We start from the raw sequence: 25775 nt of genomic DNA, 5'->3' as shown, positions 1-25775 counted from the left end.
CCAGCTTGCCATAGCTTCTGTCTGGAATGCCTTTGAAATATGTTTTGGTCTGTCTGGTGGAATCTCGGGCATTGACTAGAGTGCTCACAATCACATTACAGCTGGAATGCAAAGAAGCTTTTCCCTCAGGAGAACAACTGGAGACAGGAGGAAACTACTAACCAGGCTCTGTTATGTCTTAAAAAAATTGTAGAGTTATTCTAGAATCCTGCCTTGGAAGATAATACTTGTATATTTTAAAAAAAATAGGATAAACATTTCAGTGTTTCAGACATGAATGTTGTGGACAACAGAAAATGTTAGAATTGCTGAACTTCCAGCTCTTCTAAACCCTAACAAAACAAAAGAGAACTACTCATACTATACTGACTACATTTCTTCAAAGAACATCATGCAAGCCAGCAGGCAACTATTCACTACTATATAAGAGTGCAATATGAACATTACGATGTTGTGCAACAGAGAATGTTAAAAAGCATCAGCCAATGTCATTATAGTTGACTTTGGCTAATGTCAGGCTTCCATACTTACTTTCTGACCCCGCATGAGTCGGTGCTCCCTGAGTCTGGTTCTGCTGGAGGTTTCTTCCTGTTAAAAGGGAGTTTTTCCTTCCCACTGTTGACAAGTGCTTTCTCATAGGGTAACATCTGATTTTTTGGAGTTTTCTCTGTATTATAGTAGTTTTTAACTTCCAATATAAAACATCATGAAATGGCTGTGGCTGTGATTTGGTGCTAGATTAATAAAACTGAGTTGAATTGAACTTTGTTTCTAACCCAGAAATTGCGTAATTTATTTCATTGTGTTGAGCCAAATGTGTCAAGACTTTCAACTAAATTTAATTTAATTATGTGAAAAAATAATATTAGATATTCTCCTAAATCTAATGTTTTTTATCCATGAATGTGTCTGATTTTAAAGTTAGCTACTTTCATTAAGCACGCCAGTTAGAAGGAAAGGTTTTTTGTTTAAGTGTAATAGACAGAAACTAACATGTGTTAAAGTGATTTGGGTACATTTTGAAAAGATCTTAAATGTATTTTTAATGCCTGAATATTTCATGTGGTTAGCTCCTGTACTGTAAAATTTTATGATGGCTCAGAAATGTGAAGAAATTAAGATAAAAATCATAATTGCTCAATATATCCTTAATTTGTAAAATTCTTATTGGATGAAGGTCCAGTTTCCTGTGCCCCCCCAATGATCCACACCTTCTCCTCACAGACAGGCCACCATTTCTACAGTAATAAAGTGACTCCTTTGATAAGCTGTCAGACACTACCCAACATGTGAAAGTAAATAACTCCGACTCTGCTGGCTTTTATTTAGAGCCTTGTAAGTAATGACCTTTCAAAGGGTTTGTGTAGGGGCTTTTGATATCCATGCTGTCATCATCCTTTCTCTTCACCTTTTCTTTTACTGAAGTGTTAATGAAAAAAAATTCAAAATGCCACAAAAATCACCTTTTAAAAGCCAAAAAGAACAGTGAGATGAAAGGCGATTGCAAGCTTTAAGTCTATGCTATGACAGTCGCAGTGACAGACGCTTCATTCCAACTTCTAACACGGAGCACCAACAAAGGCAGATCAGAGATTCTGTGACTTACCTTTTGTTATTCTTCTTCTGTCTATCTGAATGTTACTCACCTCTTAGGTTTGTGATAACCTCTTTACTTTTCATCGTCTTTTGTACTCTTCCCATCTCTTTGCATCAGGATATGACAGGTGAGCTGGGAATTGGAAATAGGATGCCTCAAAGAGGCCAGGTCTGAGACTAGAGGTTGAATGCTAACTATGCAATCTTTTACGGAAACTCTACTAATCTCACCTCATTTGTGCTCATGCGTTTGTTCTCTCCTATGGGATCTCTAAAGTTGCATCAAAAATGGATGGACTTGTGAGACACATATTCTATAACGGTATCCAAAATAACTAAGAAGAATAACTAAGTGCAAAGATTTTGAGGGCTAAAATATCACAACAAACAAAAGTAGTGTAGTAGTACATGTCTGAATTCTCAAGAATGATACATTCAACCTGCAGGAATATCCACCCTTTGTTGTCCTTTTGTAACTGCTCTGCTTTTCCTTCCCTCTGTGAAGTGTCTGTCTTGTATGTCCTAGGTGTTAATGCTAATTGGAAAGTGCAGATGCCCAGCGGAGATTGGTATGGCAGTTCGCAGCTCACAGATAATTGGCTCCAGACTGATGACAACCTGTTACATAAGGAGCCAACATGGCCGCTGCCATGGACTGAGGATACGTTTGTCTTTCTCTCATTTCAAACAGTCACACTTGTTTCTTATTGGCTTTACTTAGTAAAGGAGTTTTTTGGTGTGAGCTGCTATTTAGTGACATTGCTGTCTCTTGTTTGTGTGAGATAGTGAGGAAAAATGTTGTATTTGGGTTTGTTTCTATTGGTTTGAACATCAAATAAATACAACTTGTCACTTTTAATATTGTATCAAGAAAGTTGTACTCATGGCTGAGAATTTGCTTTATAATTTTATTTTATTTTGTTTTATATGTATATGTATTCTATATATTTATGTATATATATATTTAAAATATGTATGTGACGCGATAAAGAGCCGGCGCACAGCATTGCAGTCTGAGTGTTTTAATTTCCAGACTGTCTTTGGGGCAGCTTTCCAGCTGTCCTCCTCCTGCTCCACACCGCGTTCTGTCTTCAGATCAAATGATGGAGGTCAGCTGTGTGTGTCAGCCTCCCCTGAAACCACACCCTGAACCCACTACTCCACCCCTTCTCTGCAGCTGAACAACAAACCATATCCCCTGAGAATGTATTTTATGTCTTATATGTTTTTTACATTTTGAAAAATATTTTATATATGTGTTTATGTTTATCATGCATTTATGTGATTTTCAGAACTTGGGAGTTTGGGGAGGTCAACACTATAAAGGACGTATAGGAAGTTAAAATTAGCCATTTCAGCAATGTGGTAAAGGCCGAGGCCACAAGGTAGGCAAGTTAGAAAAGTTATATTATAAACATGTATCTAACCATTAAATCAATGTAAAAGCATTTTGTGTCAAGCTAATTTTAACACAACTCAGACGGGAACATTAGAAAGTCATTCTCAGACACAATAATAAAACTTAGTCAGATCCACCAGTCACTGTTTTCATTTTACTCAGGAAAAAAAAAACAGATTACAGCCATTACAATAAAGGGAGGCAGTTGCTACAGTCTACTTCTTCATAAAGTCTTGTACTGAACCAGAGTTCAACCAACAACCAGGGATCTAAATCACTTAATAAAAATACCCAATCTGTTCCCAACTATGCCATTTGAAGGAAGCCCTGTAATAATAATCTTTAAAGCCCCACATTTCTTTTCCACTTTTCATGTATTTAGCCCTTATTAATTCCTCCAGCTGGCTTTTGATGATGTACAGTTGCTATGAAACCAGTGATGTATCTATAAAGCCTCTATACAGACAATGTAAGTTTGCTCTTCTTTCAGCTTCCAGATATTGTGGCAGCTATTGAGTTTTGCGTTTCACTACACAGCACATCTGTGTTGCATTGCGTCTGTGGTAATGCAGTGACATTGTGGTTGGGCTAGACGCTATTCTAGGAACCGTAGGACAAGGGGCGAGGAACATCCCGGACAGGCCGCCATAGTGCTGCAAGGTCGACAGAGAAAAAATGCCAGAGAATGCAGACACAGGAAGACAGACAACCATCTGCACTCACAATTAACCTAATCTTACTATGCAGTCTTTGGACTGTAGGAAACTCCACACTGTTGCCTGAGAGGCAACAGTGCTAACCACCAGGGAACCTTGCTGCCCGAAATTAAATTTGCAGATGTAGAATGAGCAGTAGGCTGATAAAAACTTTTGAAAAAACTTTATTGACTTTTCCGACATATAAAGGTGTTAAAATACTTTTCCTATGGATCTTACATGTCTACCATGGAATTCTTCATAGATTTCAGCTGCGCAGTGTCTCTTCATTATAAGGTCTTGGGCTACACACACTGCTTCACCATCTCTCCATCCTCCTCTCAACAATGCATCAACAAGAGCTTGAAAAACAGTATCCTGCTCTCTATGTCCAACACTTCCTGTTTCTGGAGTGAATGACAAATGCTGGAGCATTTTAATGATTCATCGACTAGACCAGCGTCTTCACAGCTTCACATCATTTAAACGCACATACATACACAAAAACAGACAAAAACACTGTCTGCTGTTTGCAAAGACAACACGACAGTCTTCATCATAAAAGTTCCCGTTCCCGTTTCTTCTAGCAGCAACTACTTTTTCATATCTGCTTTAGTTGGTTTGTGTTTCAGTAACACATTCATAACTGAGTGCACTGAGTGTGGGGGATACATAGAAAGACAGTTTGAAAATACCCTGTAAGTTCCACTTGAGCGCCTCTCATCCTGTCAGCCCACTGCAAGGCCAGGTCGCCTCAGGGTCAGCCCATCTCTGATTATCTCATATGATTGGCGGCTCTGTCCATGGCCACGGGCGAATGAGTCAGTACGACATCAAGCCTTATTGGATGAGCCCTGAGATCAGAGGTGAGGTCAGAGGTGGCAGAAGACCAGAGGGGGGAGATGTTAGCTTATGATTGGTTTATGAGTGACAGCTTGACACAACCAGGTAGGCAGAGAAGAAGAAAGGAAAAAGGGGTCAGGTACCACTAAGATGTATTCAATTAGTTGCCTTGGCAATCGTAATAGGATTAGCTTAATTTAGAATCAGCATGATTGTGATCTATTTGTGTGCTGCTGTTGCAATCTGCTTCTGGGGCTGGAAAATGTGACTTGTTTTTTAACCGGTAGATAAGATGTACTTTATATTTTCATACGTTTTGCTGTATTCCAGATGCATAACATAATGCAGCTTTCATTTGAAAGAAACTTTCAAGTTGTCCTCAAGTATGTTTGTTTTTTATGAGGGAATTTTAAGCCTTTATTTGATTGAAGAAGTGGAAAAAGAAGTAGATTTTACTCATTCAACCCCAAATTGAATGGAATTAGATTTGGTGGAATCAAATTGGGAAACCACTTCCTGTGGTTCATGTGTCCATGAGTTTGCTTGGTCTCACCATGCCTGCGTTGACTCTACCTGGGTACTCCAGCTTCTTCACACACTGCAAAGACATGCATGCTAATTAACTGGCGCTTCTACACTCTAAAAAGTAATTCAGAGGCTTAGTAAATATCACTATAAATATAAGTTAGATGAGCCTGATAAAATCTATGAATATCCTTTTAGTAATTATTTGAGTTTGATAAGTTGAAATAAATGTCTAACACGTTAACTTATGTGTTTGTGTTAAATTAAGGTATTCATTTACATTTATCTCAGACAAAAAATTCAAGTATGTAAGGCTTTGAGCTAAAATGGAAAAGGCTCTTGTCTTTTTAGTGCTTGTTTATTTTGAGTTATTGCCATGTTTATGAAAATTTAATTTTCATTTGGAAAAATGTTTAACATGTGGTCATTTTTCATACATGTATTATGAAAAACACAACTACATATTAGTTTGTTTGGTTGTTTAGACTTAGACTACCAGTGGAATACAATGACATTCATATTTGAATGTTAGAGGGTGATCGTGGCTCAAGAGTTGGCAGTTTGTCTTGTAATCGGGAGGTTGCCGGTTCGAGCCCTGGCACCGACAGTCTCGGTCGCCTACTGCCTTCTGGTAGTGGTCAGAGGGTGCCAGTGTCCGGCCGCCTCGCCTCTGTCAGTGTGCCCCAGGGCAGCTGTGGCTGCAATGTAGCTTGCCATCACCAGTGTGTGAATGGGTGGATGACTGAATGTAGTATTAAGCGCTTTGGGGTCCTTAGGGACTAAGTAAAGCGCTATACAAATACAGGTCATTTACCATATTTAATATGAAGTACAATTTTGATTACATTTAGTTTACAATATTAAGTAAATGGAACAAAATTTTGGATTAACTGACCATCTGTATTTCAGTTACATTGACCAAGCATGTCAGTGTTATTTACTCAATTTTTTCATGTTTGTGTAACAACTACAATTATTCATTTCAACTTAATATGTTTAAGCTTTAGTTATTCAATTGATCAAGTATATTGAACAGATTTGAGTGGTTTCCAGTATACTCAATATTTTTAAGTGCAAAAGTGTTGCGTCAAAAATTTTAAGTAAATGTCAGTGTTAGTTTTTACAGTGTACAGTGGTCATAGGTGAATGGTTGTCTGTCTGTCTGTATTAGTCCTGCGATATTATAGGCAACCTGTCCGGGGTGTCCCTCACCCATTGCCCCACAACAGCTGGGATACACTTTAGTCTCCCTGAGATGCTTAAAGTGAAGCTATGCTTTTAACATTCATGGATTTGTCTAAAAAGGGATGTGGGGTGTACTCAATTAGATTGAACTAACACTACAGATTTAGATTATTATTATTACACAATGAAAAGTAATTAGGTTTGATTCAGTTACGTTAGCTGATGAACATTATGGGTAATTTCATTGGAAAGCATTCAACTCCTACAACTATGCTAGACCCTGCTGTTCTGTATACACAACATACTATAACATTTTTCTTTTTTTCCCGTAAGAATTTAAATCATGACACATTCCAAAGATTGCTCAGCACTGCTCCACCACCTTATAATTGAAATTAATATCAACAAACAGAGCCACACAGCCCTCAGTACTGTTTTCGATGTTCTCGCAAGTAATTTCGTAACCTTCAGTGAAAAACTCCATACCCCTTTTCTCTGTTGTCCAGGTTTCCGATATTCTATTAAAAGGCTGGTGAATCAACTTAGGTAATGTTTGATGTTGTGAAAGTTGGCATGCAAGTGTCTGCTGTTAAAGTGAATTATTGAAAAATGTATTTTCTGTCCGTCTAAAGGGTTGCCTGTCTAATAACAGCAACCGTTTTTAATCTTCACGAAAAAGTTGTTATCAGGGTTTATGTCATTTTGCATTTCCTGCTGATGGGGTTCAGTTTCAGATCATCTTGCAAATCATGAACAGTTGGATGTGTTTTAGCTGTGTCGGTTGCTATGAAGAAGTTGTCATAGCTGGTTGGCAATCATAAGTTCCTTTGTTTATTTAGCTGTACTGCTGCAGGGATGATGTGGATGAATAAAGAGTTTATTATGCTGCAAATAGGCAGTGTCCCTCTTTGCTCTTGCAGCTTTCATTGCAGCATTAACGCCTTCCTTTTCCTCCTTACTCCATCTGTAAAGTCCTTATTTAGGTGTATTTTAGTTTGACTTGGCCCAATGGAGGATAATCATTTTGTCCTTGCAGTTTTACATTAATCAACAGCCAAAGCACTAACGCTGAAGTTTTGAAATGCAGAATCCAAAACTATTGATGTCATAGTGATCTTTTATACTCATCATGTATCTAATTTGCATTGTGTAGCAGTTTATCTGTGCCCTTTTCAAAAACATCCAGTGGGCCAGATTGGAGTCCTTGCCAGGCCTGTTCTGGCCCCCAGGCCTTATGTTTGACACCCCTGCATTCAAACTACAGGAGTTGCTTGACTATGGAAACCCATCCCATGAAGCTCCTGGTGCACAGTTCTTTTGTTGATGTTAATACCAGAGGAGGTTATTGAGTTACTTAGTCAGCAGAAGGCTGGACGCTTTTTACGCACTACGTCTCTCAGCACTTGATGACTGCTCTGTAACTTTATGTGGTCTCCCACTTCATTCCTGAATGCTTCCACTTTGCAATTATGCCGCTTACAACTTGATATGGATGATGAATGTACTGTAGCCTCAAAACGATATCTCGATACATCAGGAAATTTGCAATAATGATGTCTCTGACTTTATATGTTTAATAAATACTGAAAAACATCTTATCAGTGCTTGCAGCTTGCAATCAGCAGCATTTATTCATGCACTCAAAATCTAGTCCCTTTTCCATCTTTCTATCCTTCCATCCTAGGGAAGGTAGGGAATGGCGTTGTATCACTGACATCATCACCTAAAACTTTATACTGGGATTATCCCAGATGATATGATGTGGCACAACCCAAGTGTTTGATTTGAAACACCTCTGGCAATGGGAGTGAGAACACATATTGTCTAGTACTTTTAAAATCGAATATGCACACAGATTTTAAACTTTATAACATTAAAATCTGTGAGCTACTGTACGAGACTTTTACACTGACTTCTGTCGCAGTGAGTGAGGCACTTTAACTCTATCTGGAAAGCTGTATATTAGAGAAAACTGTGGACACACTGAGCAGCTGAATGAAGGTTATGAACTGCAGTGTACACTTCAAACATGGAAGTGAGCTTCTCTAGTACTTACAGTGCAGCAAACAAGTTGTGCGCCTGTCTCCCCCACTAAACTCCCTCTCCCATGCTCTTAACAGCTGCACTCAACTCATCTTCCCTTTCTTAATCATTCCTGCACTTCACCCTCACTTTCATATGCTGCCTCAGATCTCCACCTCCACCCACACGTTGCTTCTTTAAAGCCTTCATCCTTGAGTTTCTCTCTCTGCTTTTGCTCAGACTTTTCCCTCCTTTTCTGCCATTCTACCCCCCCAACCTACCTCACTTCTTGTCTTCTTTCTGTCCATCTTCATCTTTTTACACCATCTCTCTTCTCCTAGCCTCTCTCAGCCTCTAACTAATCAGTGTCTCATCGCGTAAAGCTACTTGTTACAGCTGGGGGGGAAAAGGCTGAACAAGCCAATAATCTCCACCATTGCTCAGGTTCATTGTCCAGCTCAGGTAAGAGTTCAAGTGTTTCAGAGGGCCGCTCAGATCACATCAAATCCCTGTCTAACTTAACCCCTGAGATTGTTCCAAATAGCACATTTCTCATTAAAAGTGCCTGAGTACTCCGTCAAATGTCAGAGCACTGAGTCTGCAAAATTTTAGCAGCCCATTCCCTGGATATATTGAATCTGAAAAGAGAATGTCAGGGCAAGGATTTGATGGATTACTGACCTGACCAATGGGATTAAGTTCAGTCAGAAGATGTTAGTATCAATGAGGTGCTATGGAGATGAATAAAACACATTATTAAGACTAAAGATGTCTGTCCTTTTACAACATTCAGAATTTGAGAGGAGCCATCAGGTTGGATTTCACTCCAAAAACAGAAGCTAAGAAATCAGGCCAACAATCGTGGAAAGAAGTCTTACCCCATTCAACCCTGATGTGCACAAAACTAAATTCTAATTTAATAATTAAACTACACTAAGTACAGTCACATGCTGCTCTTTTTTTTTTTTTTTGCTGTCGTTAAATAAAAGTGAAGCTCAAAAATGTGACAAACTAAACCCTAATTAAAAGTTTATTATTCCCTTGGGAGTAATTTGGTGGGTACAGCAATAAGCACTGAAATCTGTAGTGGAGATGAAAGTTACTTAAACAAACATATTTCTAATCCTGGGATAATAGTCCTCAACATGAAATATAAAATGTAAACAAAGTTAACTTCAGAAAGTCCAGATGAGCAGAGTCTCTAAATGGTCACGTGTACTTAGATAAAGTACAGATGTATACAGATGCTATGTTGAAAATGACTAAGTATATTAGTTATAACACTATAATATACAAAGTATATCAAAATATACTTTGCATTTTCTATTTATATATATAGATGTGTGATTAACTTTGGTGTATTATTTATTTATATTTAACTTGCGAAAAAAGTATTATTATCTGCTAAATGTTTCACTGCCAGTCCCTAAGTGTGTATGTCCACTGTTTGGGCTACAGTGGGCTTTTAAACAAACTCAGTTTTAAATTGTCCAATTGTCCCCATGATCACTGGTGGATTAGTGATGAACAGCGATGTGCAAGACTAGCCACCTAGACGATTACACATTGATACCCTTGATTTTATTTTATTTTTTTACAAATACTATATAATACTAAATAGCAGTTTTCTCGACCCCTTTCTCTTTTTCTGCTGGCATTGCCAACATTAGCCAGATTAGCAAACTAGTCTGATATTGCATATATTTTCAGCACCTGACTCAAACTCCCTCTCTTTGCCATTGAGAGCATCCTCAACCACCTGGTATGGCCACAGCACCGCCTACGACTGCAAAGCTCTCCAAAGAATGGTGCGGTGCTCTGAAAGGATATTTGGAGGCGAGTTTCTCTCCCTCCAGGACATCTACAGGAAGCGGTGCCTGAGGAAAGTGGGGAGGATCATCAAAGACTCCAGTCATCCCAGCCATAAACTGTTCAAACTACTTCCATCAGGCAGGAGGTACTGCAGTATCCGGTCCCGAACCAGCAGACTTTTTCCATCAGGCCATCGAGACTGCTGAACACTTTATAGACACCTCACTTTCACTTACCGGAACTTTGACATTATGCAATCCATACTGAACATATATGCCATTTCTTTTGCTAAATATTCAACTGCTGACCTTTGTGTATTTTATTTTTAATTTATTTATTTATATATATATATATATATATATATATATATATATATATATATATATATATATATATATAAATAAATAAATTAAAAATAAAATATAATTTTTTTTTTCTTAAAATTCTCCTTCTCTTATATTTGGTTGTTTCTTATGTTTCTTGTATTTTGCACACCACTGTTGCTTGTGAAGCTTGCACACAAGAATTTCACTCACATGTGCTGTACCAGTGTACCAGTAATGTGATGTGACAATCAAAGTGATTTGATTTGACAGTCCTCATTTATAAAGTGCTCCGTAAACCCTAATATTGTGGCTAACAGGTGTATTTTGTCTAATTGTCCCTAATTGTCCCAATTAGGGACAATTAGACAACAAGAAAGAACCACTTACTTCTAAAAAGACACAGGGAACAGTGAACAGTATAGCATTATTTTTAATGTAAAACTAATTATTGGAGCCAAAGGCGGTACAGAGTGATTCCTGTTAAACTGCTTCTCTATCATATACTAATGTGGGACTTTTTAGTGGCAATCAACTTAGTGACGTCATATTCTGTACTCTGACAAAATGGCACTGAACATGCTCTAAAACTTGTGATGTAAAACACCTGTTTTTTTTAATCAGTGTTAAATGGCAATTTTAAGTGAGAGTTGTTTTTAAAGTAGGACTCAATGACGTAAATGGTTTATATGTATAAAATAAATCACTGTATGAATGCATGAACAGATGTTGCCTGTAGCATGAACGTGCTTTAGGTGGTCGCTAAAACTTGAAATGCACTATATAAATATGAAACTATTCAGAAAACAGGAAGAAAGATACGAGAAAACAACAGCAGTGATAGCATGGGCGGAACAGCTAAGCAGCAAGCTTTATCTTCCCACAATGCTCTGTCAAGTCGAAACAGCTACAGATTTAGGTGATTTAGATGATTGTGCCTACACCTACGCAAAAATAACACCACTCAGTATTTCCTTTTTATAGGTCAATGAACGCCTGAATGTAGGTTGAAGGAGAAATCTAATAACTATCTACTGTCATAAGAGACGTGTTGGAAAAATATAAATAAATAAATAAAGGTTTGAAAGCACATTGAAAAGCTAACTGCAGAAACCATTGAAACAATGGTGTGGATACAAAACCCCAAACTTGTATTATTAAGACTGATGTATTGAACATAAGGCACTACACATTTTACAGAGAAAGTCCTGAAAAAGGCTGAAAAAAGCCCAAAAAAGGGAAGCAAAGTAGGACCGTTTCAGTTTTTTGTTTTTGTTGGGTTTTTTTTGCCTGTCCTGTTTGGATCTTTAGCCATCAGAATTGTTGTCTGAAGGCCAAGAAAGATGCCAAGCGGATTTACTTTACCAAGTGGATCATCATGGCCTTGCCATATTTGTCCATTTGATTGACCTTTACTATAATGATATATTTATTTGATTTGATTTTCGGTTGTTACAGACGGGACAGACATGACTGGGGGATAGGAGGAAGAATGAAAGAAAGACAGGGAGGGGAAGAGAAATAGAGGGGAGAAGAGACGGTGAGAAAGGGGGGAAGAAAAAAAAAAGAAAAACAAACAAAACACCTGGATCACCTGTATGGAGATAAGAAAAAACAGTAGAGAAAACAAACAAACATAACAAATACAACACCATCACAATAAACTAGCTAACAGTAGATAGGAGTAGCTACTAAATATTACATGTTATTGTGCAGCACGCAAGATCGACAGCGCACAATGTGCTTTGAGGTAGCAGCCAAGAAAGGTGTAGTTTGTGTCTGTGTACACCTGTGTGCATCAGCACGCTTGTATTCAAAAGTTTCTCCATTTAACGATCTGCTAGGGAGTGTGGGGAGCCATAGCCCATGAAGCAGGTATGAAGGAGATCCAGGCCCCAGACATCCAGAGGCCCCAGAATACGAGGACTCAAGGAGGACCACCAGGGGGGCAACCGTGCCACCCTCCTGGGAAGAGCTGAGGAGAGCCCCAAACGAGAGGTCACCCAGCAACCACAGAGCAGAGGCCAGAGGGGGTTGCAGTGACGTGCCCGCGGGCTCTGCCGGCAGCCAGCTGTGCCAGAGAGGACCGAGCCTCAGGCCCAGAGGCCAGAGGCTTGAGGGCACCCCACCCCCCGGGAGGGGCCCAGCCGGGCCACAGGCGCCTGGCCCTGCCAATCGGCCACCAGGAGTGAGTCGGTACATACATGAGCGCCCAGCCCCAGACACCAAGAACCACCAACACACCAACGTCTGAGAGCATCAGCCACCGGCAGCAAGTGTGGTGAGGGGAGATAGGCCTCCATACCTCAGAGAGCCTGAGATGTTCCCAGAGAGGTGGAGTCTAACGGTGTGTTCACACCGAACGCAATGGACGCGAATAGAGCGTCAGGTTTACATGTAAAGTCAATGGAAAAGCGCGATGACCCGCGATTGCGGCTCCCGCGAAAATTCGGAAGCAGATTTGCGTCGCCAAAACGCCTGAAACTCGCGTCAGTCTAGCGCGTTTGGAGCGTTTGACTCGCGAAAAAAACCACGCGCGTGAGTTTTTGTGTTGTATTTTGTGCATCGCGTCTACCGCTCAAGTTGGAAAAATCTGAACTCCAGCGTCAAATCACGCCGCGACAACCAATCAGGAGCCTAGTGACGTGGCTCTGACCTAGGTCAAAGGGGCAGATCCAGCCAAAGCCCTTCATTCTTCATTCAGTATGGAGGAAAAGCTCATCAGTGCCGTGGCTAATCACCCTGAGCTATATGATGCTAGCTGCTACTTCTACCGAGACAGGAATAAAAAGGACCTAGCTTGGAGACACATAAGTGAGGAGATCGGGCAACCTGGTAAGTTCATTCCTTCTTTTTAATTTTCAGACTGACCCGATGAAGCCGCGCAAAAGCTAGCAAGCCCGCCTACTGTCCCGCGATTTTCCCACTGATGTACAAATACCTTTCCGCTAACAAGATAATGCGTTTATTCAGAGGACATCTGCAGGAGAAAGTGGAAGAGCCTCAGGGACACATATAATAAGGAGAAGAGGACAGAGAAAGAGAAGAGGAGTGGGTCTGCAGCAGGATTGGGGAAGAGATGGAAGTTCTTCGCGGTCATGGGGTTTCTGGACCCCTTCATCACCCCGCGGGAGACAAGCGGCAATATGGTGCGGACCGTGGAGAACTTCTCCCCCGAGGACCAGGGACAGCCCGAAGAGGCAGCAGGGGAGTGTCAGTCAGAAGGTATGTTTAAAATGAATTAATGTAGGCAGTTAATTTATGCATGTTGTCATACAGGAATATATTTTGTTTATTAATAAACAGTATACAGTAGTCCCGCTGTTCATCCGTCACTGCCTCGCCTTTTCGCTGATTCTTCTTTTATTGCACCGTACAGCTTTCAACAATGCGCATTGCATTCTGCAGCCCAAATGACAAATCTCCTCCGTGTCGTGTCTCCTGCGCTTGCCAAACTTATCATGTTTTGATAACCATCACGTCCAATAGATAAAAAACAGCACAAAAACACTCTTAACTATGACCCTAATTAAGAAAAAGACACCTGCACCGGGAGAAAAAAAGGTGCACAAAAGTGGCGCCGCAGACGGCGAAAAAGCGCGGCATAATACTTTTACGTTTTAAAATCGACAAAGGTTTGCACTTTGAGAATCAACTTGTGAGAACTGTGACTACTGTTCATGTGCTGCAATAAATGAGAGACCACTGTATATAATAATAAGTATATAAGTATATAATAATATAATATTCTCTATGACTATTGTCTTCAACCTGTTAACATTTAATATTGTCTTGATAGAGTCAAGTAATCATGCAGCAGAGTCCTCCCCTGTTGCTTCTCCTGGCTCCCCAGTCCCTGGTCCCTCCACTCCTGCTGCTGCACCCACAGGTATGAACATCAAGCACCGCTAGCTTTTTACTTGCTTGAATCCCCTTGTGATCACCTTTACTAAATATCTACAACCAATCTGTTCATATCCTGTTTTTTTCAATTTTGAAAATGAAATCTAGTAGCAGCCTTCTCATTACTTTATGTTGTTTTGTGCTGTGTTTTACAGGCCCACAGAGGAGGACAGCTCAAAGGCGGGCGAGGACGGGTCCCAGGACGGTCCATCGGCGGTGGAGCTGGCCATCCTGGAGTCCCTAAAGAGGCCACGCCCGTCTCCAACAGAATATTTTCTCCTCAGCCTTGTTCCTGCTCTGGAGAGCATGCCGCCTCAAACACGAGAATTCGTGAAATTTCAAATTTATAAATTCGTTTTTGAAAACAGCACAGCTGTGTTAAATTTGGAAACATTGGACCCTAATGATCAGTAGTTTTCTGATGAGGCAGCAGGTCTCCAGGGCAGAAACAATGTTCTTATTTTTCTCCTCCTTCTCCCTGAGGCTCTTCCACTCCAAGCTGGGTCCTTTTTATTCCTGTCTCTCTGTAAATAGTTAAATTTTATATATTTATGTTTAATGTTTTTGTTACTGAATTTATATATTTTTTCAAATAAACATTTATAATGACAAATGTCTCTGTTCTACTACACAGCAAATATTGGCACTTGACTTGACACAAGTAGAATTTATTTCATATTATACTAATGACAAAACATACTAATACAGTGGGATACAAAAGTTTGGGCAACATTGTGAAAAGTAATTATTTTCCTGTACAAACCATTGGTTGTCACAATAAAAATTGTCAGTTAAATACATCATATAGGAGACACACATAGTGATATTTGAGAAGTGAAATGCAGTTCACTGGATTTACAGAAAGTGTGCAATAACTGTTTAAACTAAATAAAGCAGGTGCATAAATTGCCAACACAAAAAAAGAGAAATGAAATAAATATTTAGTATATATCAATGTGTGTGTCTCCTATATGATATATGCAAGTGACATTTTTTACTGTAACAGCAATTCATACAGGAAAATAATGACTATTAATAAGGTTGCTCAAACTTTTGTACCAGACTGTATATAGGAACATAGTGAAGACAAGTTACTTAAGAGAGTAAAAAGAGGTTAGTTTATTTTGGAGTAGAACTCCATTTATTGAGAAATTTTTAAAAAGACAGGAACACTCTTTAGAGGTTTGTGGGTGGCTCTTAAAAGAGCCGTTGTGGGGAAGTCACTGGGACTTCAAACAGGCTACTCCTTTGGTTGCCAAGACACTGCTCCCTCCTTTGAGAAGTGAGCCATGAATTTCTCCCTCACCAGGACAGCCTCTCTGGAGGAGTTGTTTGCTGCCATACGACCCAGGCCTTGCAACGGCTCCACCACAGCAGGTGCCACACCCCTCACAGCAGGTGCCCCTCTCTCGTCCACACAGCGCAGAAAATTATGGAGAACACAAGTTGCCTTCACACACTTCTCCGCAATTTCAGGACGGAGCTCCATGGCGCGCCGATACAACCTCCACTGTGAGGAGAGGATACCGAAGGCACCCTCCACTATCATCCTGGCCCTGGAAAGGCGATAGTTAAAGATCCTCTTCTCTAAAGGGAGGAGGCGTCCAGGCAAAGGCCTCATGAGCTCACGCCGCAGCGGGAACGCTTCATCAGCCACAAAGACATAGGGCTGGGCTCCACGGTGTTCTCCACCAGGTAGAGGCTGGTCAGGAGGTAGATGGAGAGTCCCAGCCCGAAGAGCCTGACCAAAGGTGGAGTTGGCTAGAATACCACCGTCGCTGGTCCTCCCGTACCCCCCAACATCAATGACGCGGAAGCGTTGCTCTGCATCCACAACCGCAAGGAGAACAATGGAAAAAGTTCCCTTGTAGTTGTGGAACATGGATCCTGAGTTGGGGGGTGCCTTCGTCTGGACGTGCTTTCCATCCAGAGCTCCACAGCAGAGAGGGAAGTTCCAGCGCTCCTGGAATCCCTCTGCGATGGACCGCCAGTCTTCAGTTGAAGGCACAGCCATGAAATCATCCACTAGACAGCCCCAGATGGCCGTCGCTACCTGGGGGATGATCTGGTTCACCGTGGACACACCAACTCGAAAACTGAACGCGATGGTCCTGAAGGAGTCCCCGGTGGCAAGGAACCTGGACAAAATTGTTTAAAATGAGTATTATGTGTACTGCAGTTACAAAATATATTATTGAAATTACAAAATTACAAATTACAAAACATAAATCTTACATAAAACATTTTGTAATTATAAGGATAATTACATGATGTTACGGCTGTGGCCATAAGAACACTGTGTGGGCTGTTTGTTCTGTGTCTCTTTACTGTGTTTAAGACTCTTTACAGGTCCCTCCCCTAATGAAGAGTAGTGCGCAGCTGATTGGACCATGGAACAGGTGACCACATTCAAAAAGCCGCTCTGACAGCTCCAGGGAGAGAGAGAGAGAGAGTGTGGAACGAGCGAGTAGCCTGACAGCCGTCGCAGTCCTGACCCTGGTTTTCCCAGCCTGTGTTTATCTTGTGTATTTGTGGGAGTGTGAATTGTGAAAGCCGCTCCTAGTGCATTAGCTGAGAGCTTAGGCACTCGTGGGCTGAAGCGGAAGGGGTGAGCTGCCTTTTCTTTTGGAATCGTTTTCTCCTGTTTTCTTGGTCAGGGAGCGAGGGATAGCTCTGTCATTTGTTTGTTCTTTTTTTTTTCCTAGGGTTTAGTTAGTCTTTTCTGGTGGGACTTAGTTGGTTTTGTTCATTATTTTGGCCTGGGCTCACCCTGGAGCTATGCTTCTTGTCCTTAAATAAAATCACTTTTTTTACTCACAACTGGTTTGGATGTTTGGCTTGGGAACCAGGGCGGGGATTTGTCTCTCTCTCCTCCAACCTTATGTGCGTCCCTACCCGCCTAGACTAGGGGCGTAACACATGATATATATTAGATATAATCTAAAACAGTCTGCGGTGATTATATACAAATATTCAACTATCCCAGAATTAAACCAGGTCTAAATAAAAAGGAGTGAGTATCACTACAAAGGTTAACTCAGTGGTTCTAATGCTACAGTTTGATATCAGTAAACACCGAGCGCATACATTGATATGACACCACAGCCATGCTATCATTGCAAACACTGATAACAGCATAAATCGAATTAAATCGGGACTTGATGAGACCTTCTGAGTATCAATGGAAATATTATAAACAGTCATCTCCGTACCACAGTTTACTATTAGTAAACACCGAGAGCATTCACTGTTAGCATAGCACATCCATGTTAGCAGTGTATAAATGGATGGTTTAGCATATATTAGCACAGGTATCAATAAAGGACTACCGTATTAAATACTTTTACTAACCTGCAGGTGGGATTGAGCGCCTGTAATTGGTGTCTAGGCGGGCGATTCTGGGACCGACGGGGGAAAGACGGTGATATCGCTGGAATCGGCCATCATCCAGGCGCAGCTCCTGGAGCAAATGGTGAAATTCATCAAACTGCTCACGCCTCTGGAGGACCTGATCAGAATCAGAATCAGAAAGGGTTTTATTGCCAAATGTTGAGCAGGTTTACAACATTAGGAAATTGCTGCGGTGCTTAGTGCAAACATACTGTTATAAATTAAGCTTAAATAGACATGAAAATAAAAATAAGAATAAGAATTAAAAGTGCTAAGTAGATAGATAGATATATACATGATATATACATGAGTGCAGGTGGTGATCAGTGCCAAACATGGAATGATGCAGTGAACACAGCGTAGGGTCATGTGTTAGTGGTGGGAACAGTCATACGGTTATTGTTCATGTGTCCAACAGCAGAGGGGAAGAAACTGTTCTTATGGCGAGAGGTTCTGGTGCGGATGGACCGGAGCCTCCTGCCTGAGGGGAGCAGGTCAAACAGACTGTGTCCAGGGTGAGAAGGGTCAGCTGAGATCCGAGCTGCACGCCCCAGTGTCCTGGAGGTGTACAGGTCCTGCAGAGATGGGAGTCTGCAGCCAATCACCTTCTCAGCAGAGCGCACAACACGCTGCAGTCTCTGTTTGTCCCTGATAGTGGCTCCAGCGTACCACACGGTGATGGAGGAGGTGAGGATGGACTCGATGATTGCAGTGTAGAATTGCATCATCGTCCGTGTTGGCAGGTTGAATTTCTTCAGCTGCCTCAGGAAGTACATCCTCTGCTGGGCTTTCTTAATGACAGAGATGATGGTGGGCTCCCACTTCAGGTCCTGGGTGATGGTGGTACCCAGGAAGCGGAATGAGTCCACAGAGGTGATGGGGGTGTCAGTCAGGATGATGGGGGGGAGTGGGGCTGTGTGCTTCCTGAAGTCCACAATAATCTCCACTGTCTTCTGGGCATTCAGCACCAGGTTGTTGTGGCTGCACCAGGACACCAGATGGACCCAGGTACGGCGAGGACGTCTTTTACGCCGCTGCTCTGCTCTCCACAGTACATAGAGAAGGGAGACTCTCTCTTCAAGCGCTAGCTCGACAGCTGCCATCTTGCAAAGATACCGTCTGGCACAACTTCCTCCCACATTTCCGGTTCACGCGCGTCTGACGCGCTATGGATTTTTCTTGGACACGCGTTGAGGCGCGAATGTGCACGTGTCAAATTAGGGGCGTTTGGGGCGTTTTGTTCGCGTCCATCGCGTTCGGTGTGAACACACCGTAAGACTCAAGCTGACATATAGACACAGACGAACAGGCGCACGCAGACACAAACGTGCATTCCCACCCCCATATACACAAAAAATACTTGGCACTCACCCGACATGGAGACAGCCACAAATAGACACTATACACACATTCACACTCCCCAAACATACTCTATATCCTAGGTCGGGGTACCCCCGCCCCCAGAGGGGCAAACCGTACCCGGACCCAGGAGATGTAACCCTTCTCTCTGGGGTGGAGGAAAGCAAACCGTCTTCTTATCTGCAGTAGCGGGGAGGCCCCGCATCCCAGACCACAATCTGACGGCCAGCACCTCCTCCCAGCCCCCCAGCCTCGACAGTTAACAGAACGGGGGTGAGTGAAAACCCCAAACCTCCCTCCACCTGCTCATATGTAGTGTTGCTGCGTGCTGTTCGAAAGTGCATTTAAAACACAGGAGGGCATGGAAACCGTCAGTGTCTATATGCATTTAAAGTTTCAGTTTTAAAAGATTTATTTAAAGGCAACAAGTTCTCAGAAAGGAGCATGTGAAACTTATAGACTCTGACAGCAGCGATGCAACTGGCAGCTCTGTGGGAGAGGAGAAATTAGCCGAGGCCAAGATGGATAAGTGTCTCGTGGAAAAAGGTAGAGGAAAAGATTAACAGTCTTACTTGGAGGCTTGAGTGATTGAGGCTAAGGGGGTCCTTTGGAGCGCAGGCGAGCTTACAGAAAGGTGAATGGCATGATGGAGAGTGGGCAGACAGGTAAGTCCATCAAGTTACAACTATGAGATTACAGGGTGTGAGTGGATGGTGGGGAACTCGGACTTTCTTGGAGGAACACAAGTGGAACAAGTTTGTCTATCTTTATGTACAGGGAGCCTGATTACCACCATCACACTAAAGACGATCTGGTGAAAATCTGCTTCAACATCCAGTCCTCAAATACCCAGGTGTTGATAAGGGAATGTAGATCTAGAACTCAACGTTTTTTGTAACATAAGAGAGGACGACAAAATAAACACAATAAACCTCAGAGCCTGCCTGGACCATGACAAAAAGCACAGTTACGTACAAACAGAGTTGGCAAAATACAGACATTCTGTACCAAATTACAAGTACAAACACTACTGTTAAAAATTACTTCAGTAAAAGCTGAAGTACCGAGTCAACCTCTTTACTCAAGTAAAAGTAAAAATGTAACGGCTCTGAAATGTACTCAAAGTAACAAAGTAGCTCTTTGGAGGAAGTTTCTATTTTTGTGCAAGGCTAACTGAACCTTGTACTACATTAATTAACATAATGATAAAATCATATCACTAGATGGGAAAACAGGGAGTGCAGAATTATTAGGCAAGTTGTATTTTTGAGGAATAATTTTATTATTGAACAACAACCATGTTCTCAATGAACCCAAAAAACTCATTAATATCAAAGCTGAATGTTTTGGAAGTAGTTTTTAGTTTGAAGCAGAAGCCGGACCAGGCGATGCTGATGAGGATGCTGGAACCGGACCAGGCGAGGCCGAAGACTCTGAGGCCGCAGCAAGCGAGGATGATGAGACTGCAGCAGGCGAGGGTGATGGGACTGCAGCAGGCGAGGGTGATGGGACTGCAGCTGGTGATGAGACTGCAGCTGGTGATGAGACTGCAGCTGGTGATGAGACTGCAGCTGATGGCTGGACGGGCTCCTCGGGCCCCCCAGCTGACGAGGCAGATGGCTGGACGGGCTCCTCGGGCCTCCCAGCTGACGAGGCAGAAGGCTGGACGGGCTCCTCGGGCCCCCCAGCAAAAACAGTCTCAGAACCAGTGGGCACTGGAGCCCCTGGCACACACAGAACAGAACCAGCAGGTGCGGAGACCTCTGGCAGGAACACAACAGAACCAGCAGGCACACGGGCCTCTGGCAGGAACGCAACAGAACCAGCAGGCACACGGGCCTCTGGCAGGAAGGCAACAGAACCAGCAGGCACACGGGCCTCTGGCAGGAACGCAACAGAACCAGCAGGCACACGGGCCTCTGGCAGGAACGCAACAGGACCAGCAGGCACATGGGCCTCTGGCAGGGACAGAACAGGACAGCAGGCACACGGGCCTCTGGCAGGGACAGAACAGGACCAGCAGGCACACGGGCCTCTGGCAAACACATAGCGGCCTGCAGCTGCGCAGAGCATTGACCCTGCTCAGGCAGCGGCAGCTGGGTGCAGTCCTCAGCTGGCTTCTTAAACTCCAGGGGTCCAGAGTCTGATGGGGGCTGAAACCCAGCCTCTGGGGAGGCCCTGGAGTGCATCTCAGTCTCAGAACTGGCCAGCCTTTGAGGAATGTTGACATTGTTCTTGGGTTTGTCTCTCTGCTTAGAGTACGGAGTTGTTGAACTGTCCGTTATGGGTTGGACTGACATGGCTTGCTGTACAGGAGGAGTAGGTGAAGGTGATGGCTGAACAGGTGGTGGAGCAACTGACACAGGATGCAGGGCTGGTGACTGCTGAACAGGAGGCTGAACTGAGGATAAAGCTAATGATTCTTCTGCTAACCGGGCTACTGACTGGGCCATGGATTGTAACAGGGTTTGTAATAAGTCTGGCTGTGACTGTAATTGAGCTATGGATTGTGAGGCTGATTGTGGCGGAGGTGGCGACTGGGCTTCTGGCCGGGCGGCTAACTGAGCTTCTGGCCGGGCGGCTAACTGAGCTTCTGGCGATAAACAGTTTTTGTCCTGTGCCGTACAGAACATCACCCCTGAGTAAACGGTCCCACAGTTCAGACCAATAATACTGTCCTGTCCACTCACCACAGCTGGCTGCTCGGAAATCCCCAGGTCCGACTGTGGCGAGGAGCGTCGGCAGTGTGAGCGCCGTTTCCCCCTCGAAGGCTGGGTTGACGGGCCGGGCAGAACATCCTCTGTCGGACTGGGCAGTGAAGCATGAGCTGCAGGGTGGGTGGTAGCAGCCGGGGGGTGAAGACGGAGTCCATTCAGAATGAAATTCTGTGCGAGCGGGTGAAGTGAGCTGAGCAGCCAGGGGAGACCAGAAACCAAGCGCTGTAGCCGATTAGCCACGGCTTGGCGAAACTCTCTCCCCTCGTGCTCCAGCCACGCGTTGATTAATTTGTCCACGGAGTAAACAATGTCCTCCCGGAGCTCCTTGGGCGGGTTGAATGCTGCTGGGTCCATAGTGGCCGGTTCGTACTGTCACGGCTGCCGAGGCGAGCCGTGTGGATTTAGAAGGAGGACCCAAGATGCAGGCAGTGGATGAGATACCGGTGGTTTTATTTACAGAGGTGTAGTGGCAAACAAACAGTGGGGCATAACAAACAACTAAAGACACCTAAACTGGGAGAACTAAAAATAACAGACCTGGGAGCATATGACAACGGATGATGAATAGCAGAGAGACGCAGACGAGGAACAGGACACCGTGGAACACAGGGTAACAGACTGACACGGAGTTACACAGACTGACACGGAGGAACACAGACGAACCGGCAACAGGCAGGAGAACACACAGGGCTTAAATACACACACCAGTAATCAGGGGATGAGAGACAGGAGGGCAACACAGCTGGGAGGAATCTGGGCTGACGGGACAGGGGAAACATAATCTGATCACACTCACATATGACACGGACCTTCACAATAAAACAGGAAACTCAGATACATGGAACCAGACAAGACATTGAACTAAACAGACAGATTCACAAACAGATGGGGAGACACCATAGACAGACAGATACAGACGCAGACTCAGAGGCAGATCGAAAATAACACAGAACTTAAACAATCATCTAGAAAATGATAACAAACTAAAAGCGCTGGGTCACCGACCCAGGACCATGACAATTATGGCATTAGAGGAGTGGTGTTAGAGTGGGTAAAGAGTTATTTGAGAGACAGGAAACAATTTGTGAAAATTGGGGAACATCAATCAGAGTGTATGGACATTGTTTGTGGAGTTCCGCAGGGGTCAGTATTGGGACCAAAGCTGTTTATCCTCTATATCAACGATATATGTAGAACATCAGATATATTACAGTTTATTCTATTTGCAGATGATACAAATATTTTTTGTGCTGGAGAGAACTTACAGCAGCTTTTGGAAATTGTCACACAAGAAATGATTAAACTGAAAACATGGTTTGATAGAAATAAGTTATCATTAAATTTGGAAAAAACGACATTTATGTTATTTGGAAATTATAAAAAAGATGCCGAAGCAAAGTTATTAGTAAATAATGTCGAATTAGAGCAAGTTTCGGATACAAAATTTCTGGGTGTGATAATAGATAACAAAATCTGCTGGAAACCTCATATAAAGTATGTACAAGCTAAACTGTCAAGAAGTGTCTCCATACTGACTAAAGTTAAATATTTTTTGCCTTCCAAATCACTCCGGGTACTTTACTGTTCACTTATATTGCCATATTTGGAATACTGTGCGGAAATTTGGGGAAACACATATAAAACTTCACTTCAACCAATATGTAAAATTAAAAAAAAAGCAATCAGGATAATTAGTAAAGCTGGATATAGAGACCATACTAACGCCATGTTTTTGAAATTAAAAATATTGAAGTTTATGGATCTTATAAAATATAAAACGGCAAAAATTATGTATAAAGCTAGATACAATATGTTACCAAGAAATATACAGAGGATGTTCTATGACAGAGAAGGAGACTATGAACTAAGGGGTAAATTGAATCTGAAGATTCTTAAAGCACGGTCAAATGTTAAAACCTTTTGCGTAACTATTTATGGAGTAAAACTGTGGAATAGCTTTACTGCAGAATTACAGCAATGCTCAGGAATTGGCAAGTTCATAAAGACACTTCGAAAATTACTCTTGGAAGGATATGATATTGAAAAAGACAATCACCCATTGTATGTATAAATATGTCAACTCGTATTTAAATTATAAATATCGTGCCAGCCTTGTTGATATAAGTTTTCTTGTGTATTGTGTGGAATATGTGATGAGGAGAATTAGGTAAATATGTGGGATTAATAAGATGTTGAGCAGGGGTAGGAGTTAATAAGTATGTGCATACTTCTTCCTACTCCTTTTCAGACCAGACAACTGTTATCTCATGTTAGACGAATGTGTTTTATTTTATTATATTTTTCTTGTTTGTCTGTACAAATACATGTGTGTGTGTATATCTACACATATATTCATATTCGTAAATGAAAATACATGTAGACGAGTATATATTGTTTTTTTTTGTTTGTTTTATTATGTCTGAAATAAATAAAGATACAGATACAGATACAGAGTAAGACAACATGCATGAAGAGGATGATGTGGACAAAATACTCATTTGCCTAATAATTCTGCACTCCCTGTACAAACTTTAGTCTAACTTTTTAAAATTCTAATTGTACTCAGCTCCCAGACACTGTGAGATAAACTGCACACAAACAGTGTGTATGTTTGCTGATGTTTGTTGATCTAAAACACTGCATTTAATTAAAAAAAAAAACTGTGACAAAATAATAACTCCACTCAAATGCGTTAAAACAGAGGTAACAAATCTGTTTTGAAAACTTAAGAAGCCAAAATTACTGATATTTGTTCAGGGAGTAAAAGTAAAAAGTAGTTAGGAATAAAAGGAATAAAATTTTTAAGTAAATAACTGAAAATTGTACTTAAGTGCAATTTTACTTCCCACCTCTCCATAAAAAGACCGTAATAGCAGGATAGAACAGAATTATAAAACAAGCAGCGTGCTGTGATTGGTTGTGGAAACCCGTCCTCAACCCATCTCCTTTTCCTTTTGTAGTCGTTCCTCTTAATGAAGCCTTTCACTTTTATAGTGTGCACATCCAGAACACTTTGATGACATGAATTTCCCTAAATCAAGGGTCACTCTTTTCGTAGTGTAATGATCTAAATGTTCTCTTGTGGAAAATTAAGTTTGATTTGGGATGTTGTACCTTGGGGCTGTAATCATATGTGATGCATTTCTAGCAACAGGGGGTGTTTTGTAGTTGTTTTGAATGGGTCTGAAGCACTTCACATTCTGCTTTTTTGCTCCAGGCGCCTCTCATTTATCCACTTGTGCCTCCCTGCTTTTATTGAGGAAGCACCTGCACTCAAAGTTGAAAATGACCACGCTTTGACGGGCTCCAAGAAGAAAATGACCCTGCTCTGCTATTTTTTTTATAAACGTATTGTCCAATCAGACGCAACTAGCAGACAAGCAGGCCTAATGCTCTGTTAAATAAAGGCAAGCAAAGGTTTTCTGTGGTTGTTCCTACTTATGCCGTTTCAGTGCGAGAGAACAAGCTGATAAATTAAAGAGCGTGAGGCAGTGACTGAAATAGATACTAAGTTTCTTCTTTTGTTCTTAAGTTAGCTAATTACATTACTTTATTTGATTCCTCACTTTTGATTGGCAGCAGCTAACTATATTTTGTTGCCTGGCAACAGCAAAAGGACCCTTTGAACACCTCTGCGTTTGCAAGCTTTTCAAAGTCAAGGCTTTTAAAATGAGCTCAACCTATTGTGCCCGGTTCGAAGGCAGAGAATAAAACTGCATCGGAAACAAAGCAGCCCATAGGCTGAAATAATTTTGGGTTAAATACAAAAGTGGAATGACTGTGAGACTTGAAAATAAGCCGCGACCTTCACTCCGCATGAGCCCATCTCACTTTAAATATGGAATGTTTCTAATAAATATGCTGCTGGTCTTTCAAACACAGTCACGCACTGCAGGGCTTTGCCCAGGAAATGTCAGCTCGCTGGATGGTCAATATCTGATAACCTTTTTATGCTTGATCAGAATGTTAACAGCGGTCACCAGGTTAGGCAGCACTGAAATCAACA

General features: G+C 42.0%; 3 protein-coding genes across 3 annotated transcripts in view; 1 reads left to right on the top strand and 2 right to left on the bottom strand.

The window, feature by feature from the left end:
• The window catches only part of LOC147305289 (uncharacterized), a 255472-nt gene that overhangs the window by 167615 nt on the left and 62082 nt on the right, over positions 1 to 25775 (bottom strand). The window lies entirely within an intron of this gene.
• Positions 13106 to 14825, top strand: LOC147305293 (uncharacterized). The gene is made up of 4 exons (XM_086277259.1): positions 13106 to 13235; positions 13374 to 13625; positions 14200 to 14289; positions 14459 to 14825. The coding sequence occupies exons 1-4, from the start codon at positions 13106 to 13108 to the stop codon at positions 14545 to 14547; spliced, it is 561 nt and encodes a 186-aa protein (XP_086133385.1). The 3' UTR covers positions 14548 to 14825.
• LOC147305292 (uncharacterized) lies at positions 15544 to 16200 on the bottom strand. The gene has a single exon (XM_086277261.1). The coding sequence runs from the start codon at positions 16183 to 16185 to the stop codon at positions 15544 to 15546; it is 642 nt and encodes a 213-aa protein (XP_086133387.1). The 5' UTR covers positions 16186 to 16200.

The sequence above is a fragment of the Aulonocara sp. 'chitande type north' Nkhata Bay genome, linkage group LG20, assembly GCF_057382095.1.
Source record: "Aulonocara sp. 'chitande type north' Nkhata Bay isolate Kocher_YH1m ecotype deep benthic linkage group LG20, A_spYH_male_GT1.1, whole genome shotgun sequence".
Taxonomy (NCBI): domain Eukaryota; kingdom Metazoa; phylum Chordata; class Actinopteri; order Cichliformes; family Cichlidae; genus Aulonocara; species Aulonocara sp. 'chitande type north' Nkhata Bay.
The sequence above is the reverse complement of the archived record's forward strand: the minus strand, read 5'-3'. Positions and strand labels throughout refer to the sequence as shown.

Coding starts and splice junctions, on each gene's coding strand:
- LOC147305292 (XM_086277261.1), bottom strand. CDS start 16,185: ATGTTCCACAACTACAAGGGAACTTTTTCCATTGTTCTCCTTGCGGTT.
- LOC147305293 (XM_086277259.1), top strand. CDS start 13,106: ATGGAGGAAAAGCTCATCAGTGCCGTGGCTAATCACCCTGAGCTATAT. Junction 13,626..14,199: donor AGGGGAGTGTCAGTCAGAAG/GTATGTTTAAAA, acceptor TTGTCTTGATAG/AGTCAAGTAATCATGCAGCA. Junction 14,290..14,458: donor TCCTGCTGCTGCACCCACAG/GTATGAACATCA, acceptor TGTGTTTTACAG/GCCCACAGAGGAGGACAGCT.